The sequence below is a fragment of the Dendrobates tinctorius genome, unplaced genomic scaffold (assembly GCF_039654945.1).
Source record: "Dendrobates tinctorius isolate UK_male_01 unplaced genomic scaffold, ASM3965494v1 ptg000063l, whole genome shotgun sequence".
Lineage (NCBI taxonomy): Eukaryota > Metazoa > Chordata > Amphibia > Anura > Dendrobatidae > Dendrobates > Dendrobates tinctorius.
Window position 1 is genome coordinate 12873156 of NW_027361731.1, and position 24063 is coordinate 12897218.

At 47.3% G+C, this 24063-nt stretch overlaps 2 protein-coding genes across 6 annotated transcripts in view; both read right to left on the reverse strand.

The window, feature by feature from the left end:
* The window catches only part of LOC141094189 (uncharacterized), a 402263-nt gene that overhangs the window by 236524 nt on the left and 141676 nt on the right, over nt 1-24063 (reverse strand). The gene's annotated exons all lie outside the window — the stretch shown is intronic.
* Nucleotides 1-24063, reverse strand: part of LOC141094238 (uncharacterized) — a 172400-nt gene that overhangs the window by 19496 nt on the left and 128841 nt on the right. Inside the window, exons 2-6 of the mRNA XM_073580051.1 lie at nt 15703-15852; nt 15397-15573; nt 15191-15314; nt 15010-15107; nt 14721-14811 (exon numbers count right to left, since the gene is read on the reverse strand). Coding sequence (XP_073436152.1) covers nt 14721-14811; nt 15010-15107; nt 15191-15314; nt 15397-15573; nt 15703-15852 — 640 coding nt within the window. The remainder of the gene's footprint in view (nt 1-14720; nt 14812-15009; nt 15108-15190; nt 15315-15396; nt 15574-15702; nt 15853-24063) is intronic.

The window sequence follows — 24063 nt, forward strand, 5'->3', positions numbered from 1 at the left end:
CCACACCATGCCCAGACCACATATTACCACCACTTGGTGACTGAATACTACAATACTGATCATTAATAAAAAAACATAATACTATCACCATATGTGCCATTATACAAAGGAGATCTGTACTTAGTATGCAGTGTCTGTGTACAGGTAATCCAGTGATCACCAGTGACATTATATACAGGAGCTCTGTATATAGTGTCAATGTACAGGTAATTGTCATGATCCAGGTTGGATCTAACAGATTAAATGCACAAAGTAACCTTTTTTTTCCTTTGGCTGTGTGCCAAAGGTGGTTTTGCCCCTGGTGGCTATTAGGGTCATTGCACTGTGGTGGTTTCAGTTGTAGTTTTCCCCCCGGTGGCCATTAGGGTCATTGCACTCTGGTTACCTTAGTTTGTGCACGTGATTATGTAACAGGTGTGATTGCTCTATAAAAGAGTGTCAGGTGTGTCAATCACTGTTGGTGATAGTTCCTCAGTTGCAAGCAAGCCTGAGTGAAGGATGGAGCTGAACGAAAGTCCCGGGCAGCCCAGTCTGAGTCTGGCTTAGTGGAGTGGCAGCTATGATGTAGAGCTGTACTCAGGATGCTGGACTCTGTTGCTGGAAAGCTGAACTCATATGCTGAACTCTGTTTCTGGACAGCTGCACACAGGTGTTGGATCTGTTTGCTCCAAGGCTGCACTATGGTGTTGGATCCGGTCGGAGGAAAAGATGCACGCAGGTGGTGGGCTCTGTTGCTGGGAGTGTAAGCAACAGAGCAAAGCTAAGTGGTGTTCCCCTGTTTTGTCACTTCTCCTTATGTGTGTTTAGTGCAGTGGTGGGATTAGTTTCCGCACCGACCATTTCCCTAGTGAGGGTTTAGGTGCAGGGCGAGTCAGGGTTTTTAGGTTCCTGATCGGCGCCCGGTGAGGAACCGGCCTAGGGAACGTTAGGAGTGTAGACACTGACTCAGGGGAGTGCAGGAGGTCTCCACTTCCTCGTTCGCAATTGCAGGGCCCCTGTTGTTATTGTTACCCAGGTTTTCCCCTTTATTGTTTAAATTCGCCTTACTGGAGGCGGGGTTTCCAGATATACGTGTATTACCGAAATTCGCCAGTTGGAGGCGGTGTATCCAGGGTCATGTGTGTCATCTAAATCCGCCCTGCTGGAGGCAGTGTGTCCAGCCACGCATGACCATGACAGTAATACAGTGATCACCGGTGACATTATACACAGGACCTCTGTATATAGTGTATAGTGTCAGTGTACAGGTAACACACTGACTCACCAGTGACTTCTCTAGGTGAAGTCCTTCATCTTTGCTTTTCATCTTTCATCCAGCACAGACCGCCATTACGTCATCCAGCCAGGGCTTGTCTCTGCAGGAAATTACACAGTTATCTAAAGCTCCACTTGCAGAACACATTACTTAATTTTTTCCCAACTTCTACACTACACCAGATGAATAAAAAAAGCGACAGTGTCACTCTGCATAGTAACAGGACCTCCCCCCATTTAAAACCGTATCCTCAAAAAAATAAAATAAATACATTACTGCAGTAATAGTATCCCTTAATTACCCCCTATGGTAATAATATCCCCCATCCTGGCCCCCAATGTGTCTCATTCCTGGCTCCAGCCATATGTTCTCTCATCCTGCCCAATATGATCTCCCGATCCTGCCCCATCTGTCTACATTGTATCCATCCTGCCCCATGATCCTGCACCATGTCTCTCCCATCCTGCCCACTCATGTGTCTCACTGTCACATTCTGCCCCCTCCTGTGTTTCACTGTCATTTTCTGCCCCGTGTCTCACATTCTGCCCCGTGTCTCAAATTCTGCCCCATGTCTTATATTCTCCCCCAGCCCACGTCAAGCATTCTGCCCCATGTCCATTCTGCCCCGTGTCTCACATTCTGCCCCAGTGTCTCACATTCTGCCCCAGCCCCCATGTCTTCTGGCCTTGTCTCACATTCTGCCCCAGCCCCTATGTCCATTCTGCCCTCATGTCTCACATTCTGCCCCAGTGTCTCACATTCTGCCCCCGGGTTGCCGGCGTCGCTTTCAATAAAAAAAAAAACACCAAGGTTACTTACCGGTAGCCGGTTTTTCCTGGAGCCCATGACGGCACACATGAGAGAGGGGATCCGCCCAGTCAGGACAGGAACCCTACTGAAGATAAAAGGGCGGTACCTCTCCCTCGCTTCAGTTGGTTTACAGAGCATGAGAGACCCCCCGGGTTAGTACACATGGTAAAACTATCACCACATTATATCTAACTAAAAAAACACCCAAACTATAGTGCACACCAAAGGAGTGAAAAGGGGGGGGAAATATACAGGTGCCGTCATGGGCTCCGGCAAAACCGGCTACCGGTAAGTAACCTTGGTGTTTTCCCATCTCCCATGATGGCACACATGAGAGACTTTTGTAGAATAAGACACCTTAGGGAAGGACCACCGCTTGCAGCACCCTTCTACCAAAGGTTAGGTCAGTAGAGGAAGACAGATCAAGTCGGTAGTGCTTAAAAAAGGTGGAAGGTGAGGACCAAGTAGCGGCTTTACAAATTTGTTCAATAGATACCTCAGCCTTCTCTGCCCAGGAGGTAGCCACGGCTCTGGTGGAGTGAGCCTTGATGCCTTCTGGAACCGGAGCGCCACTTGCGGAGTAGGATAACATAATGGCCTCCCTGATCCATCTGGCAATGGTACTCTTAGCTACCCCGTGCCCTTTTCTACTACCCTGAAAGGCTACAAAAAGGGACTGATCTTTCCTCCACTGACTAGTTACTGACATATATTGTACTATGGCTCTTCTTACATCTAATGTATGGAACTTTTGCTCCCCAGGGTTTCTAGGATTGCTACAGAATGATGGCAAGGAGATCTCCTGAGTCCTATAAAACTTTTGGACTACCTTGGGGAGATAGGCCGGGTCTGGTCTTAGAACCACTCGGTCATCCAAGATCTGTGTATATGGAGGACATATAGACAGAGCTTGAAGGTCGCTGACTCTTCGGGCTGATGTTAAGGCTACCAGTAAGACAGTTTTAAGTGTAAGTAGCTTTTGTGACAGTTCTAGTAGTGGTTCAAAGGGGTCTTTGGTTAAGGCCTCTAAGACTAGGTTGAGGTCCCAGGGTGGTATCTTTGGGATAATGACCGGCCTTGACCTGCCACAGGACTTTATGAATCGGGACACCCACCTATTGGCTGCTAAGTTGCAGTTATATAGGGCCCCCAAAGCTGAGACTTGAACTTTGTGTTAGTGGCTAACCCCAGTTGTAGCCCCGACTGTCAGAACTCTAGGATAGGTCCCATTGGCACTACATCCCCCAAGGGTTCCCCCAGGAAGTCTAGGAACATTTTCCACGTTCTACCGTAGATTTGGGATGTTATAGGTTTCCTACTTTTCAACAGGGTGGAGACTAACCCTGGAGAGAATCCCTGGCGACTCAGTAGCACCCTCTCAAATTCCAGGCTGCTAGATGGAAGCCCTTCACCTGAGAGTGGACCACTGGTCCCTGGGAGAGCAGGTCTGGAATCTCCGGTAGTATCCATGGATCTGTCACTGACATGAGCCTCAGAAGGGAGAACCAAGGCCTTCTCGGCCAAAATGAAGCTATAAGAATTATTCTCGCTCGATCCTCCCTGATTTTCCTGACCACCACTGGGATCATTGTTATCGGGGGAAATGCATAGGCCAGGATGAACTTCCAGGGTATTTGTAGGGCATCTACTGCAAAGGGGTTTTCCCTTGGGTTTAGTGAGCAGAACTTCCTGACCTTCCGGTTGTGTGCGGTAGCGAACAGGTCTATTTCTGGTTTGCCCCAGGCCTGAACTATTTGTTGGAAGACTTGGGGGTTTAGGGACCATTCCCCTTGTCTCAGATGCCTGCAACTCAGGAAGTCTGCCTGTATATTTTCTGCCCCCTTTATGTGCAGTGCTGTGATGGATAACAGATGTTCTGCTAGCTGGAAGAGTAGATCTGATATTTGCATGAGGCCCCGAGATCTCGTTCCCCCCTGGTGATTGATGTAGGCTACTACTGCCTGATTGTCCGTCATGACCCGGGTGTGGCGGCCCCGAAGTAAGGGAAGGAAATGTTTCACGGCTTTCTCCTCTGCCCATAGTTCTTTTACATTTGAACCGTGATCCCTTTCTAGCGAGGACCAGGTCCCCTGTATTGAGTGGGATCTCAGGTATGCTCCCCATCCAGTGGCACTCGCGTCTGTTGTAATGATGTCCTCGACTGGGTTTTGCCACGGGACACCGGCTGTTAGATTCTTTTCTACAGTCCACCAGAGCAGGGAATCTCTTACAGCCACTGAGAGACATAGTTTGCCTTCTAAATGCCCTTTTAATTGTTTCTGTGCTGACAGAATTTCCCACTGTAGTTGACTTAAGTGGTACTGCGCCCATGCTACTGCGGGTATGCATGATGTCAGTGAGCCTAAAAGGGACATTGCGTTCCTCAGTGCCATATTTGGCCTTTGTATTGCTGTGCGAGCTAGGCCTCTTATTTTGGTCACTTTGCTCTCTGGTAGGAGGCAGCGTTGTTGCTCGGAGTCCAATATCAACCCTAGGAAGGATTGCTCTTTTACTGGGGTTATCCTTGACTTGGGGATGTTTACTATCCATCCTAGTCCTACTAGAATTGCTATCACTTCCTTCACTTGATGTGTGCAGTGGGACTCCGACCTCCCTATTACCAGAAAGTCATCTAGGTATGGGACGATCACTATGTCCCTGTAACGCAGAAAAGACATTACTTCCGCCATCACTTTGGTGAATACTCTGGGGGCTGTAGACAGGCCAAATGGACGGGCTGCGTACTGGTAGTGTTTCACCTGCCCCTGGACATAGAGCGCTACTCTCAAATATTTTTGATACTCCCGATGAATTGGGATGTGATAGTAGGCATCTTTTAAGTCTATCACTGCCATGAGGCAATGCTGGAACAGGATCTTTGTGGATGTGTTGATTGACTCCATTTTGAAGGAGCAATTGTCTACCCACTGATTGAGTCTCCTCAGGTTGACAATGATTCTCCAAGAGCCGTCTGGTTTTTCTATTAAGAAGAGGGGGGAGTAGAACCCCCTTCCTTCTTCTTGAACTGGGACTTCCTGTAGGACTTGTTTTTTCACTAGTCCCAAGACTTCCGTCTCCAGGGCCAGCTGTTGCTCTTGGGCTTTCCTTCTGGGTGTCATCATGAAGGTATGCCTGGGCGGACGGATGAGTTTTATTTTTAAGCCGTCCTTGATTATATTTAGGACCCATGTACTGGAGGAGATATTTGCCCAGGCGGAAAGGAAGAGAGAAAGCCTTCCGCCTACCTCCGGCCCAATGTCATTGGGAGATTTTTTGGAGGAAGTGGAGGGCCCTTTAAACATATAGCCCGATCCTCTTCTTTCTTTAAAGTCCCAGCTTTTTCTATCTCCCAGGGGACGACCCCTGTTAAATCTCCTCCTCCGAAAGGGAAGCTTTTTAGGTTTTAGGTTCTCTCGGAAATCGGGGAAAGCTTTTCTTCCTATCCCCCGCATGTTCCAAAATCTCTTCTAGTTTTTTCCCGAAGAGGAATTGGCCATCGCATGGAATGGAACATAACCTATGCTTTGATGGTAAATCTCCGGGACACCCTTTAAGCCACAGGGCTCGTCTTGCCGCATTTGACAGGCTTGCTGCTCTAGCTCTCAATCTTGCGGAGTCTGCAGAGGAATCTGCTAGGAAAGCTGCTGCTCCGTGCACCAGTGTCAAATTAGACAGAATTTTGTCCCTAGGAACTCTATCCTTGATCTGGTCCTCTATTTGTTGTAGCCAGATCATGAGGGCACGAGCGGTACAGGTACCAGCTATCGCTGGTTTCAATCCACCTGCTGAAGCTTCCCAGATATGCTTTAGGAAACTGTCTGCTTTTTTGTCAAGCGGGTCTTTCAACACGCCAGAGTCCTCTAATGGTAGGGATACCTTTTTTGAGGATCTGGCTACGGCCCCATCAATTTTTGGGACTTTTTCCCAGGCTTCTGAATCCTTCTGCTCAAAAGGGTACCTCCTCTTTGATGTGGAAGGTAAGCCCCCTGACCTCTCCGTTTTTTCCATTCCCTGTCAATTAGTGCTTTTATTTTATCATTTACAGGGAAGGTACGTTTTCGTTTTTCCTCCAGTCCTCCAAACATTACATCCTCTAATGATTTGGGAGCTTTTTCCTCTTTAAGGCCCATTGTAGCCCTAATCGCTCTGACCAGTTTTTCCACATCCTCTGTTGGGAAACATGGACAGCCGCCTATATCGCTGTCCGAGGAGGATTCTGAGGACTGAGTAGAGGAAGAGGAGGTGGAGGGGGACAAGGAACTATCCCGCCCCTTCTGCCTTGGCGAGGCCTCTGAATCGGAGCTTCTTCTACGATTTCTTTTATCTTTCTTTTTAAGGGCTGCCCTTAGGGAACCTTTCACCTCCTGTTGAATTAACTGTTTAAGGCTAGTCACCAAATCAGGGGTCTCCTCCTGTATAGTTTTATTTATACAGTCAACGCAGAGGTCTTCTGCCACTGATCTGCCAGCGGGTGTTTACATAGGGCGCATTCTCTAATTTTGGTTTTGCTGCTGGCCTTCCTCGACTCCGACCTCGGAGGCTCCTCAGATGCACTTGTGACGTTTCTCCTGAATGTCTCAGAGTCATGCCGATTGCGTTTATGACTGCCGCTCCCACCACTCGAGCGACTGCTCCTGGTATGTTGGCGGCTCGGCCTGGCATCTGGCGAGAGGTCTTGCTGCTGACGCTGCTGTCGCTGCTGACGCTGCTCATCTTGCCCCACTTCCATCATGAAGCATTGGGCATGAGTGCGTCTTCTGTGGTCATCCCCCTTTTGTAAGAGGGATCCACTGCACTCTCCACCTCCTCCGGTTACCCCACAGCCCCTCCCCCCCATGCCGCCGGGATCTCCTTTCGCCGGCCGGCGTTATTTGCTATGTGCGCTGCCATCTTGGGTTGCCGGCGCCGCCTCCCGACGTCACGCCCCCTCCCAGCGTGCCCTGCATGTGACGTCAGGGGAGCGTGACCCGGAAGTGGCCGTTCCCTGACGCTGGCTGCTCCTGGATGGGGGAGAGGGCGGCGCGGCAGCCACGGCAGAGCCCCAGGACCCCAGGCCATGCTGCTTCTGCGCCCGCTCGGACGCTGAGCCCCCGGGGGACCAGCGGATGGGGCTTCCCTCCCCCGACGCACGGCGCCCAGGACCCTGCCTGTTCTTCCACGCCGGCACGAGAGAGGGGCAGGTACGTGTTCCTTCAGTACACGGTTCCCTGTCAGGACAGGAAACCCAACTGAAGCGAGGGAGAGGTACCGCCCTTTTATCTTCAGTAGGGTTCCTGTCCTGACTGGGCGGATCCCTTCTCTCATGTGTGCCATCATGGGAGACGGGAAAAACACCTCCTTACCTGGCCACGCTCCTGCAGCGAAGCTCCCTCCACGCAGCTGAAACGCGCACTCGGCGGCGAACGACAGTGACGTCAGACGCCGGCGACATGTGCGCTGCGCCTGACGTCAGCTGCCAGCCTCCTATTGGCTGGCAGCTGTTAACTATTGACGTGCGGGCCCGGGCGTCAATAGCGTTGAACTGCCACTAGAGCCCGGTTTAGCCTGCCGGTAGGGCCCAGTGAGCAAATGAGACGGGGCCCGATGCAAGCTCCCTTTACCACCGGGCCCCATACGCTAGTCATGGCAGTAATGCCCTGATGTCGTCCTTGTCTGCAAACTATTCCAGCAAGATCTTCAGTCAAATAGTTAAATGGTGCTCCTTCCCTTTTGAACACTGCCATGTGCCCAGACAGTAGTGTACAATCGTATATAGGGTATTGTGCAAAGTTGGAAAATAATTTGTAAGATCCATTTGTTTTCTACTATCCTTTGTGAATAATTCCAAAGTTATCATCACATAAAGTGACACACGTCAGATTTTAAAAATGGGGCCTGATTAGGAACACAAAACTGGCTGCGGGAAGAGGATAAATCAGAGTATTTTGGACACTAACTACTGTAGTCGAAAACTGAGTATAGACAATAACATCTACTGAAATGATCAAACTCAACAGTCTTCATCAGTAATAAATGAGTAACTAGTGATGAGACCTCTCTGGGGTATTTAGCGTATGGGTCTCGGTGATTTCACAATCTAAACTATCGTAAGGGCCAATATTTTCTGTCAGATGAGTTTCAAGAAGAAATATTGGGCATTTAAAGAGAGCTGTGTATAATAGTGCAGAGCTGAGATGTCTTAAAGAGAACCTGTCAGCAGGATTGTGCACAGTAACCTACAGACACTGTCAGGTCGGCACCATTATACTGATTACAATGATACCTGGTGATGAAATCCGTCTTGTGGTTGTTGTTTAATCTGCATTTGTAGTTATCAGTTAATGAGATTCTCATGCTTCTGGGCGGGGCTTTATGTGGTGCTCTGATTACATATGCATCTGTATTGGCTTATGACAGGTCAGTGATCCCTCAGTGACCTGCCCCCCATTTTTACATAATGCATATAATAGCATTGATATTATTGCTGATCATGACTACACTCCCTGACAGAAGTTATGTCGCTTATCCATGTTATGTAAATAAAAGCTTATAACCTGACGTTAAATTCATCCATTGGTTGTATAAATTATTCTTTTGAAAGCTGAAACCCTCTGAAATGTGGTTTAGGTTAAGAAAATAAATTGGCATCAATGCAGAAATATTGATCATTTAATGGACACAGAATGGTCAGATTTTGGCAAGACAAAAGTTGTTACATGCTCTTTTAATGAGTCCACGACAGCACCCACTGGAGGTATCGGATCCGCCCCACTTGGAACAGGAAAACCTACAGGAAAGATAAAAGGGGGCGGACCGCCTTTCCTCCTCAGTTTTGCATTTCAGAGTACCAGGAGGACCGCCAAGGATTAGGCAATGTCTTTGCATTTCTAAACTTTACTTATTCATTTTTAGGAGATATACTTTATTTTCGATATCTTTAGCAGGGAGGGAAGTGAGCGGGAGCATTACCGGTAAGTAATCTGGCTTTTTACTCTTCGCCACGACAGCACCCACTGGAGAGATTCCAGAGACCATCACCTGGGTGGGACCACCGTGCCAAGGACAGTCCTACGAAAGCTTAGGTCAGAAGTCGATGAAAGGTCAAGTCTATAGTGATTGTAGAAGGTGTTGACCAAATTGCTGCCTTACATATGGTTTCAATTGGAACGTCTCCCCTCTCGGCCCAGGAGGTCGCCATTGCTCAAGTGGAATGTGCACTGATGCCTTCTGGAGGACTGCCTCCAGCTCCTGGACCTCTCAATATACTTTAGGACAGTTCTTCTAACATCCAAAGTGTGGAATTTCCGCTCTTCTGGAGTGGAGGGATCTTCAAAGAAGGTTGGGAGAAGTATCTCTTGAGATCTATGGTATTTTGTTGATACCTTAGGTCTGGTTTTAATATCAACCTATCTTGGTATACCTGAAAAAAGGGTGGATCTATGGATAGGGCCTGGATATCACACACTCTCCTAGCAGATGTCAGTGCTACTAAGAGGGCCTTCTTGAGTGACAAGTATTTGAGGGATATCGTGTCTATTGTCTCAAAGGGTTCTTCCGTCAGGGTGTCTAAGACCAGATTTAAGTCCCATGCAGGGATTGCAGGTATGTGAACTGGAGCTATCCGTTCACAAGCTGTAATAAATCGTGAAATCCACTTATTTCCTGCTATATTATGGCCGTACAGTGCCCCTAATGCGGATACCTGGACTTTCAGTGTGTTTACTGCCAGGCCCAAGTCCTTCCCTCTCTGTAGAAATTCCAAGATAGGAACTATCGGGACTTCTGTGGTATGAGGTGCTGTATGAAACTGCAGGAATTTTTTCCATATCCTTGTATAAATCTGGGTAGTGGACTGCCTCCTGCTCTGTAGGAGCATAGCAATTAGTGTTTCAGAAAAGCCTCTTGATCTTAGCAGCTGCCTTTCAAATTCCACGCCGTCAAGTGTAAGCTGTCCACTTGGGGGTGGAAAAAAGGGCCTTGGGAGAGTAGGTTGGGAATCGAAGGGAGGACCCAAGGATCTGTCACCGACATAATTCGTAGCCATGAGAACCACAGTCTCTTGGGCCAGAATGGTGCTATCAAAATCACTCTCGCCTTGTCCTCTCTGATCTTCCGAATGACCTGTGGCAGGAGAATTATCGGAGGGAAGGCATATACCAGGTTGAACTTCCACGAGGCCTGGAGGGCATCCAGTATGTCTGGGTGATCTGACGGAGACAGGGAACTAAACACCTTTATCTGTCTGTTCTCTTTCGTGGCAAAGAGGTCCACCTGAGGTTGCCCCCATAAAGCTACTATGTCCTTGAAGACTCAGCGATTGAGGCACCACTCCCCTTTCCAAAGTGTGTGTCGGCTTAAGAAGTCTGCCTCTTTTTTGTTCTCTCCCCCGATATGAAGAGCCGAGAGGGACAACAAATAACTTTCGGCTAAGTTTAAGATTCTTGCCGCAGAAGACATCAGAGTCTCTGATCGAGAACCTCCCTGTCTGTTTATGTAGGCCACTGTAGTGGTGTTGTCCAACAAGATCTTGACATGTTTCTGTTGGAGCTGTGGAAGAAAATGGTGTAGAGCATAATATACCGCCATCAGCTCTTTTAAGTTAGACGAGTATCCCCATTCATCTCTATTCCACATCCCTTGACAAAAGCTACTCTCCATATGGGCTCCCCAGCCGTGGGGGCTAGCATCGGTGGTTAGGATACAAGATGGTACTATAACCCATGGGACTTCTGAGGATAGATGGTTATCATCTAGCCACCATTCTAGAGAAGTCAAGACCTCCTGTGATAATGTTATCTTGCTCTCGAGGTGACCACCATGTCGCCTGTCCTCTTGGAGAATCTGATGCTGAAGTGTGCGGATATGATAATGGGCCCACCGGACTGCCGAGGCACAAGAATTTAGTGACCCCAATAGCGACATTGCCCCTCTCAGAGACATGCGTGGTCTACTTATGGCTGCCTCCACTTTCTCTTTTGTGAGTGTAACCTTTACCTGAGGAAGTAGACATCTCTGGGTTGTGGAGTCTAACTGGAACCCTAAGAACATCTGAAGGGAATGTGGAACGAGTCTGGATTTCTGGACATTGATGATCCAGCCTAGATCCTGCAAAGATGAGATCGAGTCAGCCACATGCTTGGTACACTGGGTGACCGAGTTCCCAATAATTAGGAAGTCATCTAGGTAAGGTACGATTAGAGTGTCTTTTTGACGAAGATAGGCCATCACCTCTGCCATTACCTTGGTGAAGATTCTTGGCGCTGTAGAGAGGCCGAAAGGCATGGCCGTATACTGAAAATGATCTTGCCTTCGAATACCACCGCTACCCTTAGGTACCTTTGGTATCTATCATGAATAGGAAGATGATAGTAAGCATCCTTCAAGTCAATCCCCACCATTACACAGTTTGGAAAGAGAAGCTTTATGGTGGATCTGATTGATTCCATCTTAAACTTATAGTTTTTTATAAACGTATTAAGCTTCCTTAAATTTATAATTGTCCTAAGTGTACCATCTGGTTTGGAAATTAAAAATAAAGGAGAGTAGAATCCTCTACCTTCCTGTCCCTCTGGGACCTCTACTAAATCCCCCTTGGATAGTAGGCTCCGAATTTCTTCTTCGAGGGCCTTTTGTTGAACTATAGAGTTAAGGCGGGTTATGATAAAGAAATCATAAGGGACTTGAAGGAATTCTATTTTCATTCCCTCTCTAATTATACTTAGGATCCATGGGCTCAAAGTTATTTGTTCCCATTTTGAATAAAAAAATTTTAATCAACCCCCTACTGTTGGGTCTAATTTTTTAATATTTATTTTCCTTTCGGAATGTTGAACTCCTGAACATGCTACCCTTTTGCTTTTCCTCCTTCACGGGCCATCTATTTGATCTATCCGCTTGTCTCCTTCCAAACGGTCGCCTTTTAACGGTTCTCCTATAGAAAGGGATAGAAGAATCAGGGAAGGCCTTCTTCCTTTCTTTTGCTTTGGAGAGTATGTCGTCTAGGGCTTTCCCAAAGAGAAATTCACCCTCGCACGGGGTTGCGCAAATCTTAGATTTTGGTTGTGCGTCCCCCTTCCAGCTCTTCATCCACCGTGCCCGCCTGGCATTGTTTACAAGAGCCGCCGATCTCGCTGCCAGCCGCAGAGTGTCTGCCGATGCATCGGCCATGAAGGCTGCTGCCCCTCTGATTAATGGAATGGCGGCCCGTAGTTTTTCTCTAGACACCTTCTGCTCGATTTGTTGATCCAGTTGGTCCAACCATACGAGCATAGATCTGGCGGTGCATGTGCTGGCTACAAAATTCCCGTGGTAGACTCCCAAGACCTTTTCAATGATGACTCCGCCTTACGGTCTAGCGGGTCTGCCAATAAACCTGCGTCCTCTACCGGAATAGTAGACTGTTTCAAGGTAGAGGCTACAACGGCATCAACTTTTGGCACTTTGGTCCATTTTAATAGCTCGTCATCGCTAAATGGATATTTCCTCTTTGAGTCCGATGGGAGAAAACTTCTTTGATCGTGTATTTCCCCACTCTCTCTTTATTAGGGCCTTAACTGCCGGTATTTCTGGAAACGCTCTCCTTTTCTTTTCCTCCAACCCTGCAAACATTATTTCTTGTGCGGTTTGGGCACCCCTTGCTTCCTCACACCCCATAGTGGTCCTCACAGATTTGACCAGGTTATCCACACTATCCAGGGGAAAACATGACCGTCCCTCCATGTTTGATGATGATGACGAGGATGTGAGTGAGGAATCGGAGATTAACCCCTGTTCTTCCTCTGACTCTGAGCTGAGGGTCACCTGTTTTTTGCTCCTAGTCTCTGAGGGAGTACTGGCACGGGTGATAGCCTGTATTTCCTCCCTAATTATGGCTCGAATGTCCTTTGATGACACTGCCGACCTTTGCCTAGTCTCTCTGGAGCACTGTTTACAGAGCTTTTTGGGGTAGGAGTCAGGGAGAGGTTCAGCGCATAAAGCGCATTCTTTATGCTTAGATTTTTCTTTTTTCTTCGCCTGGAGAGGGGAGACATGGCGAAAGGAGGGGGGGGAGAGGTCAGCTTAGTAGGCAGAGTATATAGATTGCACACTCACCCAGTGAAGCCTTATATTACCGGATCAGATGGCTGAGATCCCGTCCTAGGTCTTGACTCTCCCACCTCGCTCCTGCGGGCGGTGTCTGTCCTGGTGGTGCGGTCCCTGGAGGAGCTCCCCCCGCAGAGTCTCCTGCAGGAGCATGCGCTTCTGTTGGGGATGACATGGTTCCTGCCGCTCAGCTGCGGCGCTTGTTTAAATAGATTGCCTTTTTTTTTCTGCCCCCGGAAGTCGCTCCTCCTCCCCGGGTTGCCGCATATGTGCTGTCGCGCTCCTCAGCCATCCTGCCCCAGAAGTTCACTCATTACTTCCGGGGCTCAGGAGCCTCTGCGCCGGCTACCGCGCCACCGCTTCTGTATGCGGCCCGCGCCTCTCCCCACACCACCGCTGCTCTCTTTTTTGTTTCTTCGCGCCACTGGCGCACTTACCGCTCCCAGCAGCGGCGGCTCCTGCGCGTTTGGTGCCACCTGGTGCGCTCCTAGGTGAGACCGGGAGGCCCTCCCCGGACACCACCTTCCATCCATCAGACGAGGAGGGAGCCGTCTAACGGAGTCTCACCCGACGCTGCCTCTGGACCGCAGCCCCTGCCGTTCCCGCGGAGACCACACAGGCGGCGTGCATATGGCCCAGGTATGTTTCCTGAAGGATATCCTGAGGTTCCCCTGGGAACAGGAAACCAAAACTGAGGAGGAAAGGCGGACTGCCCCCTTTTATCTTTCCTGTAGGGTTTCCTGTTCCAAGTGGGGCGGATCCGATACCTCCAGTGGGTGCTGTCGTGGCGAAGAGTAAAAATAATATTGCTAATATTTTTCTTCAAGTGATTTTCTAACTTGTATATTCTATGTACGCTCTCATTTGGCTTTGTAGTTTACAGACCTGGGCAGGTAACGGTCAGCGTCTTCTATTCCCAGGGGGTAGATGGATCCTCCAGGTTGTAAGTTCTATAGAAAAGGGCTTTCAATGCCCAAAGTCATTTGAACAGTTTTGGGAGGAGGAGAATATTGTGGTCTAGAGGCAAAATGGTGATCACACGATTGTGATACGGCCGGACTACACCACCGACAAAGCAGCCACAGCCGGTGACTGAGAAGAATCTCAATGCAGGAATGAATGTGTCTCGTGGATTCATGTCTTTTTACATCAGTTAAGGAATTTGTTCCCCAGACCTTGTGGGGGCATCACAACACAGAACCAGACCCCAATCAGAGGAGAATAAAACATTCACACTCCTTATCTATGAACTGTTCCAATATTTATGGCCACAACTGTTTATCACTCTCGCATAATGATAGCTGTGCTTCATCTCACTTGTCTTATCTGTTGAATTATTTTTTTCTGTGCTGTTATGTATGAATACGTGATTCTTCAGATTTTGTATTAGTTTATGCCCCGATGAAGAGACCAGAGTAGTCTCAAAAGCCTGCAATTTGTTACCATCTTTTCAGTTAGCCATTAAAAGGAATCAACCGCTGAGAACTCTCAATTCTGAATATATTTGTATCTACTGGCTAACACGGTACAAAGACACATATCTTCCCTGTGAGAAGAATCTGTGACTTCTCTGCATTTAATGGTTACTACTCACCTGGGTAGTCATATATAGGAATCTTCTCTTTACACCGCTCATCATCCCTCACATATGTCTCTGTAGTATTAATATGGGTCAGATCTTCACCCTGAAACAAATATTGTAAAAGTCACAGACAGATGGAGAAGTCCCATCTATGATCAGCTCTAATCCTGCCATCTCCACCGTTCTCATTACACAAGTACAAACCATATAATACTGGTGGATAAAACAAGACTGAGCACAAGACCTTCACAGCCGTCTACACATCATAGGAGAGATCTCATGAAACCTTCTCTCCATCTACCTGATGATCCTGAGGAACATTGGGATCTTCTTGTTTACAGTCCTGTGGAAGAAGAGGACGGGGACATCTCTCTGGTGTTGTCCTCTTACTGGATAGATCTGGAGGAAACACATACAGGGACTGAATTCATTCTTTACATACAGATAATTATAGGGCATGAGTATTTAGTCCTGTCTATTACCTGGTGATGTGAGGGGCTGGGGAACCTCCATCATGACGTCCTTGTACAGATCTTTGTGTCCTTCTAAATACTCCCACTCCTCCATGGAGAAATAGACGGCGACATCCTGACACCTTATGGAAACCTGACACATACAATGATACAGTCATCCCCCGATCCCTTCATAGTGTAACTGTATAATGTCCCAGCATTCCCAGCAGTGTCACCTCTCCAGTCAGCAGCTCAATCATCTTGTAGATGAGTTCTAGGATCTTCTGATCATTGATCTCACGTATTAAGGGCTGAGGTGGAGGCCCTGTGATTGGGCTCAGGGGTCTTCCGCATCCCTCAGACACAGGGTCCTGACAGCGCTCACTAGAGGTCTTCTTCACTACTGTGTAATCCTGGTTATGGAGAGACACATTAACAAATCTCACTACAGACATTTCCAGAGTCCTCACCTCTACAGTTCTGTCCATCTGTAATTCCCATAGATAAGAATGATGTAATGTGACGTCATCAGAATCTCTCACCTCTCCAGTAAGCCGGAAGAGGATCTCTAGGGTGAGGGGTAATATCCTCTCCGCCATCTTGTCTCTGTCCATATCCATCTTTGATGGGTAAATCAGGAAAATTCTCTTATATAGAAGATCTTCACTGAGAGGATCCGATATTGTAGAGACCTGAATGAGAAGATGAGCCGATGTAACATCATAAAAATCCTGTGTAATAATACAATTACTGGAGATAATAAGGGAAACATATAAGGAGATTTATTATTTTACAGTATTTAGTTTTCTTCTTTACATCTACTAATAAAACCTATATAGCGCTGGAGTCCTGGGTTCGAATCCCACCAAGGACAACATCTGCAAGGAGTTTGTATGTTTTCCCCGTATTTGCGTGGATTTCCTCTGGGTTCTCCGGTTTCCTCCCACATTCCAGAGACATACTGATAGGGAATTTAGATTGTGAGCCCCATCAGGTACAGTGATGATAATGTGTGCAAACTGTAAAGTGCTGCGTAATATGTTAGCGCTATATAAAAATTAAAGATTATTATTATTATTATATTTTAGGCCACAGACAACAAGCAGTTTCTTCCTCGAGTTCGGCAGCTGAATACGTTTCTCAGACTCATCTTTCATAACGCTAATTCTCGTCTCATTTAGGCTGGTTTCACCTTTGCGGATGGAGGGCTGTACACTTCCCTCGTGAAGCCCCGCCCCCTGCCACGCCTCCTCCGGTCAGCTCCACCTACTTATGCATGCGGCCTGCGGACCCCATCTTTAACATTGGGTAGGCAGGCCGTGCCACATTATGCGGATGCCGCCGCATGCGTCGTTTTGACCCACGTAGAACGCATCATGTTGGAATTTTATGCGGGGGGCGGCTTCCGCATACTGCGGCACGGCCTGCGTACCCAATGTTAAAGATAAGGTACGCAGGCCGCATGCAGAAATAAGCGGAGCTGACCGGAGGAGGCGTGGCAGGGGGCGGGGCTTCACGAAGGAAGTCCGCAGCCCTCCCTCCGCAAATGTGAAACCAGCCTTACCGACACTGGAATCGGCACTAGCAATACTGCAGGAGATATTCATTACACGTGACATGAGAAATAACTACTTCATGATGAGGACGACATCTTCATCTTCTACTACCGCTCTAGAAACATATTTGGCCAGAGTCCGTCACTGACTCCATCCCCACCGGCCGTCTATATGAAGGTTTCCCGTCTTCCCCGCACTGTAATCTTCTTTCACGTTAGATGTCAGCTCTGATTCACACAAAGAAGTTTGAAGCTTTTATAAAAGATTTTTTGTTCCCACAAACACCAAGGACAGAAATGATCTGATCCCAAAGTCTCCATGTACAGTGATTTATGGGGTTTATTTCTGGTTTTAGACTTTCCTATATTACAAGAAAAACACCAGAAATAAAGCAGATATAAAAATGTTTCTAAAGAAAATTGGCTCCAACAATTATTGTAAAAAGAAAAAAGCAGAAGACACATTTTATTTTTTCACACAATAAACAATTGTTTAAAAAAATTAACCCTTTTGGGCCCCAGAACATAGATGTACACCACAGGGATGGCACAGGTGCGGCTGCAATAAAATTCCTGGCAGTTTAACCCCCTAACCTCAACTGTGGGTAAAATCCTGGAGGGTTTTCTAAGAGATACTATACTGGAGTATCTGAAGAATAACCTCATGACCCAAATTCAACATGGGTTTACGAGGGACCGTTCCTGTCAGACTAATCTGATAAGCTTTTATGAAGAGGCAAGTTCTGGACTGGACCAAGGAAATGCAGTGGGCGTGGTGTACATGGACTTTTCAAAAGCTTTTGATACGATGTAGGGGGCATAGAGAGTAGAATTTCAATATTTACTGATGACGCTAAACTCTAAATAACACAGTTATCTAGAGCTCCACTTGCAGAATACATTACTTAATTTTTTCCCAACTTCTACACTACACCAGATGAAGAAAAAAGGCAACATAGTGTCGCTCTGCACAGTAACAGGACCTCCCCCCATTTAAAACAATATCCTCAAAAAAATAAAATATAAATACATTACTGCAGTAATAGTATCCCTTAATTAGCCCCTATGGTAATAATATACCCCATCCTGGCCCCCGTGTGTCTCATTCCTGGCTCCAGCCATATGTTCTCTCATCCTGCCCTCATGAGTATCCATTCTGCCCTATATGAGCTCCCGATCCTGCCCCATCTGTCTACATTATATCCATCCTGCACCATGTTTCTCCCATCCTGCCCCCTCCTGTGTCTCACATTCTGCCCCCTCCTGTGTTTCACTGTCACATTCTGCCCCCTCCTGTGTTTCACTGTCACATTCTGCCACATTCTGCCCCATGTCCATTCTGCCCTGTTGCAAATGAGTCACCGAGGAGGAAAAACAAAAAGCAAGCTAAGCCCAGAAAACCAGAGAGGTTGGTAACTAGCGGATTGCAGACACCTGATCTTAGCCACAACAACTAGCAGTAGCTGCGGAGTGTGCCTACGGTGGTCCTAGACGCCTCGTCACGGCCGGAGAACTAAATAAGCCTAAAGAAAGAAAAGGGAAAATCTAAACTGCCCCAGAGCAGACCCCAAAGCAATAGACAGCCCCCAACATGTATTGTCGGTGAAACAAAATGAAAACACAAACACAGATAGAAAGATAGGCTGAGCAAACGGTGGGGCCCACACTAACTAGAAAGGATACGAACGGAAAGCTGCTGTCTGCAATCCGAAAAAACCCTGCCAAAAAGATGTCCAACACGTCTGATTGGAAAAAGCCCTGAAGTCGCAAGACATCAAATCCCTATATCAACACTCAAGTATATTCTGAAGACAGAGCAAAAGATATCAACTGATCAGGGACAAAAACAAACTGAAATAATCAGAGACAAAAAATCCTTGATTTGTAAAAATTTGTAAATCAGGAAAATTCTCTTATGTAGAAGATCTTCACTGAGAGGATCCGATATTGTAGAGACCTGAATGAGAAGATGAGCCGATGTAACATCATAAAAATCCTGTGTAATACAATTACTGGAGATAATAAGGGAAACATATGAGATTTATTATTTTACAGTATTTATTTTTCTTCTTTACATCTACTAATAAATCCTATATAGCGCTGGAGTCCTGGGTTCGAATCCCACCAAGGACAACATCTGCAAGGAGTTTTTATGTTCTCCCTGAGTTTGCGTGGGTTTGCTCCGGGTTCTCCGATTTCCTCCCACATTCCAAACACATACTGATAGGGAATTTAGATTGTGAGCCCCATCGGGGACAGTGATGATAATGTGTGCAAACTAAAGCGCTGCAGAATATGTTAGCGCTATATAAAAATTAAAGATTATTATATTTTAGGCCACAGACAACAAGCAGTTTCTCCCTCGGAGTCGGCAGCTGAATACGTTTCACATAGACTCATCTTCCATAACGCTAATTCTCGTCTCATTTAGGCTGGTCTCACATTTGCGGACGGAGGGCTGCGGACTTCCCTCATGAAGCCCCGCCCCTGCCACGCCTCCTCCGGTCAGCTCCACCTATTTCTGCATGCGCCTTACGTAAGTATATGAACCGGTTATGTCAAAAACTTCAATTGTATTTACAAGGAGCCTTACAGATATAGATATAGAATATAAAAACCAACCTTTATTAAAGTCTAGATAAAGGACAAAACAACCACACTAAAACACAAACAACCGTGTCACCTACTGAACCCTAATGGGGGTCCTGATATCAAACTGCCTACCAGCAGAGGTTGGCACCCTAAACATAATTGAGATTGGCGCCCCCGCTCAACGACGGCTGTACCCTAAATCTCCTAGATGACCCTGGATAAGTGAAGCATGCGGTCACTCAAATAACCAGGAAAGGAGTGTATAGGAATTGCCAAAAAAGTAGTAGTTGGGTAGGCAACAATAGAAAAAATTGCAAAAACAGTGCAATTGACAAAGACAATAAAGTGACGTGTGCAGAACAAACGAGTACCTAACTACCTGTTCCCTCTAACTGTGTACCTTCCTATCAGCGGAGGTTGGCACCCTACTGGTCAGCGGAATGGTGCCCCCCCGATGCACGACGGCTCACCCTCAATAGACCCTGATATAACTGATAGTAAAACATTAGGGTGATATAATAATATATCTGGAAGGCATAATTCATGACAAAATCAACAAAATATAATCAAAGATTGCCAACACATGTTGACAACAGTAGAAAAGGGTACTCAAGTTTTGATGATGGATAGGCAAAACCTCATCGCGTTTCTCCTAACAGAATCATCAGGAGGTAGATAGTTAGATGTAGGTTCCCGGGGTGAACTACTCCAGTCTGTGCACTGTGAGTAGTAATGCTCCATACTACAGGTCTGATGTAGTGACGCCATTGTACCTGCAGTGCACGAAGTCTCAGACTCACAAGCGAAGGGCTGAATGGTGGATCAAGAGCTTCTGACTCCCTGATTCACTATTCTATTCAATGGTATCACCATCATGAGAGTGTGGATATCCCTGAAATTGTGATGATGGGAAGAAGAGAGTGACCAATAGGAAACCCCACTGAGCCCTGTCAATTCTTAGGCACCATAGCAACCAAGTGGGCTTCTGTTTTGGATGATACACTCCTGCCGATCCAACTATCATGTGGTAAATATCTCATAGTGTGACGCCCCTGAGGGTTCAGTCGCCACAGAGGTACTGCACCTCCTCCTGAGGTGTAGTATCCCACTACCCAGGTAAGATGGAGACACCTGACCAGACTCCAGCACCTGCATCCAGCACAGACACCTTAGAGCAGCAGAGCACCCTCTATGACCCCTGCTTGGTTCATGAAGGGTGCTGGGAGGTGGGTGGAGCTTAGGTCGCACTAGAGAGCTGGAGAACTGATAGGAGATCAGGATCAGTTCCCCAGAGAGGGATGGAGTGAGAGGACATATATGCAGTAGCTCCCTGTGAGCTGGAGCTGCTGGGAAGGAAAGGAGCAGAAAGAGTTCTCCAGAAGGAAAGGAAAGAATGGGACGTGTGGAGGAGAGCTGGGGACTGGGGCTAGATCAGAGCCCTTCTCCAAGCTTATGCGCCAGAGGCCGGGTGCCGGTATCCGAGGCTGCGTGGATGCTAATGATCCTACAGCAGAAACCGGAGGAATAGAAGCTGTGAACGCTTTATTCCCAACTAAGACTCAACGACACTGTAGCAACATGTGTGAGCCGGGACACGATTGTAAGGAGTCCCTGAAGTAGGCTACCTGTCATGCGAGGGAGTTCTAAGTAACAGCAAGAAAGAGGAACTAGAGTGTAATTCATAACTACAAGTACTTCAGATTAGCACTAGTAAGGAGACGTCTAGAAAAGGCACATACGGACAGTTGTGCTGGAAAGGTGTACTTAACTTGCCTGGGAGTTGGCTGACCCCCTCACCTGGAGGACACAGCACTGAAGCGGGCATCTATGAGCATCAGAAAACAATGAGAAAAGCTTTGGAACTGCATTCAACTGTGTCTCTGCCTTCTTTCTGCACCGTCTACCTCAACATCTACCATCACTGCCCTGGGACTACAGCTCTGCCTCTGGAGAGCTATTACACCTCTGCTGCATCATACCATCTGTCCCAGAGGATCTGCACTGCAGCGCTGGTCACCTCTGACCAGATACCACAGGTGGCGTCACAAACTTTTCTACGCAAACTTTATTCAGCATCTATCCTCTTATTTTACATGGACACTAAGGGCCACGGACCGGGTCACTGTCACCGTGACACATCCTTTTAAGACACCAGCACGGGACCGAGTAAACCCACTACCCTGGGGGTGCTCCAATAGATCTTGGGTTCATTAGTATTTGCATCAAGAATGAGGCTGAGTATTTATTAATTGTTGGTGGTCGGTACTATATTGTGTATGTAGGGAGCAGTACTGTGGGAACATTAGAAAGTGATGGATTGCAGTACTGTGGAAACATTATCCTGTGTGTGGGAAGCTGATATTCTGGGAACACTATACAGTGTGGAGGGAATGGCGGTAGTGTGAGATGATTACACTGTGTGTGGTGAGATGGTGGTACTGTGGGAATATTATACTGTGTGTGGGGGATGGTGGTACTGTGGGAACATTATACTGTGTGTGGTGGGATGGTGGTACTGTGGGAACATTATACTGTGTGTGGTGGGATGGTGGTACTGTGGGAACATTATACTGTGTGTGGTGGGATGGTGGTACTGTGAGAATATTATACTGTGTGTGGTGGGATGGTGGTACTTGGGAACATTACACTGTGTGGTGGGATGGAGGTACTGTGGAAACATACTGTGTGGAGGGAATGGCGGTAGTGTGATAAGTTTATACTGTGTGGTGAGATGGAGGTACTGTGGGAACATTATACTGTGTGTGGTGAGATGGTGGTACTGTGGGAACATTATACTGTGTGTGGTGGGATGGTGGTACTGTGGGAACATTACACTGTGTGTGGTGGGATGGTGGTACTGTGGGAACATTATACTGTGTGTGGTGAGATGGAGGTACTGTGGGAACATTATACTGTGTGTGGTGGGATGGTGGTACTGTGGAAACTTTATACTGTGTGTGGTGGGATGGTGATACTGTGGGAACATTACACTGTGTGTGGTGGGTTGGTGATACTGTGGGAACATTATACTGTGTGTGGTGGGATGGTGGTACTGTGGGAACATTACACTGTGTGTGGAGGGATGGTGGTACTGTGGGAACATTATACTGTGTGTGGTGGGATGGTGGTACTGTGGGAACATTATACTGTGTGTGGTGGGATGGTGGTACTGTGGAAACTTTATACTGTGTGTGGTGGGATGGTGGTACTGTGGAAACATACTGTGTGGAGGGAATGGCGGTAGTGTGATAAGATTATACTGTGTGGTGAGATGGAGGTACTGTGGGAACATTATACTGTGTGTGGTGAGATGGTGGTACTGTGGGAACATTATACTGTGTGTGGTGAGATGGTGGTACTGTGGGAACATTACACTGTGTGTGGTGGGATGGTGGTACTGTGGAAACTTTATACTGTGTGTGGTGGGATGGTGGTACTGTGGAAACATTATACTGTGTGGAGGGAATGGCGGTAGTGTGATAAGATTATACTGTGTGGTGAGATGGAGGTACTGTGGGAACATTATACTGTGTGTGGTGAAATGGTGGTACTGTGGGAACATTACACTGTGTGTGGTGGGATGGTGGTACTGTGGTAACATTATACTGTGTGTGGTGAGATGGAGGTACTGTGGGAACATTATACTGTGTGTGGTGAGATGGTACTGTGGGAACATTACACTGTGTGTGGAGGGATGGTGGTACTGTGGGAACATTATACTGTGTGTGGGGGATGGTGGTACTGTGGGAACATTACACTGTGTGTGGTGGGATGGTGGTACTGTGGAAACATTATACTGTGTGGAGGGAATGGCGGTAGTGTGATAAGATTATACTGTGTGGTGAGATGGAGGTACTGTGGGAACTTTATACTGTGTGTGGTGAGATGGTGGTACTGTGGGAACATTACACTGTGTGTGGTGGGATGGTGGTACTATGGGAACATTATACTGTGTGTGGTGGGATGGTGGTACTGTGGGAACATTATACTGTGTGTGGTGGGATGGTGGTCCTGTGGGAACATTATACTGTGTGTGGGGGATGGTGGTACTGTGGGAACATTATACTGTGTGTGGTGGGATGGTGGTACTGTGGGAACATTATACTGTGTGTGGTGGGATGGTGGTACTGTGGGAACATTATACTGTGTGTGGTGGGATGGTGGTACTGTGAGAATATTATACTGTGTGGTGGGATGGTGGTACTGTGGGAACATTACACTGTGTGGTGGGATGGAGGTACTGTGGAAACATTATACTGTGTGGAGGGAATGGCGGTAGTGTGATAAGATTATACTGTGTGGTGAGATGGAGGTACTGTGGGAACATTATACTGTGTGTGGTGAGATGGTGGTACTGTGGGAACATTATACTGTGTGTGGTGGGATGGTGGTACTGTGGGAACATTACACTGTGTGTGGTGGGATGGTGGTACTGTGGGAACATTATACTGTGTGTGGTGAGATGGAGGTACTGTGGGAACATTATACTGTGTGTGGTGGGATGGTGGTACTGTGGAAACTTTATACTGTGTGTGGTGGGATGGTGATACTGTGGGAACATTACTCTGTGTGTGGTGGGTTGGTGATACTGTGGGAACATTATACTGTGTGTGGTGAGATGGTGGTACTGTGGGAACATTACACTGTGTGTGGAGGGATGGTGGTACTGTGGGAACATTATACTGTGTGTGGTGGGATGGTGGTACTGTGGGAACATTATACTGTGTGTGGTGGGATGGTGGTACTGTGGAAACAT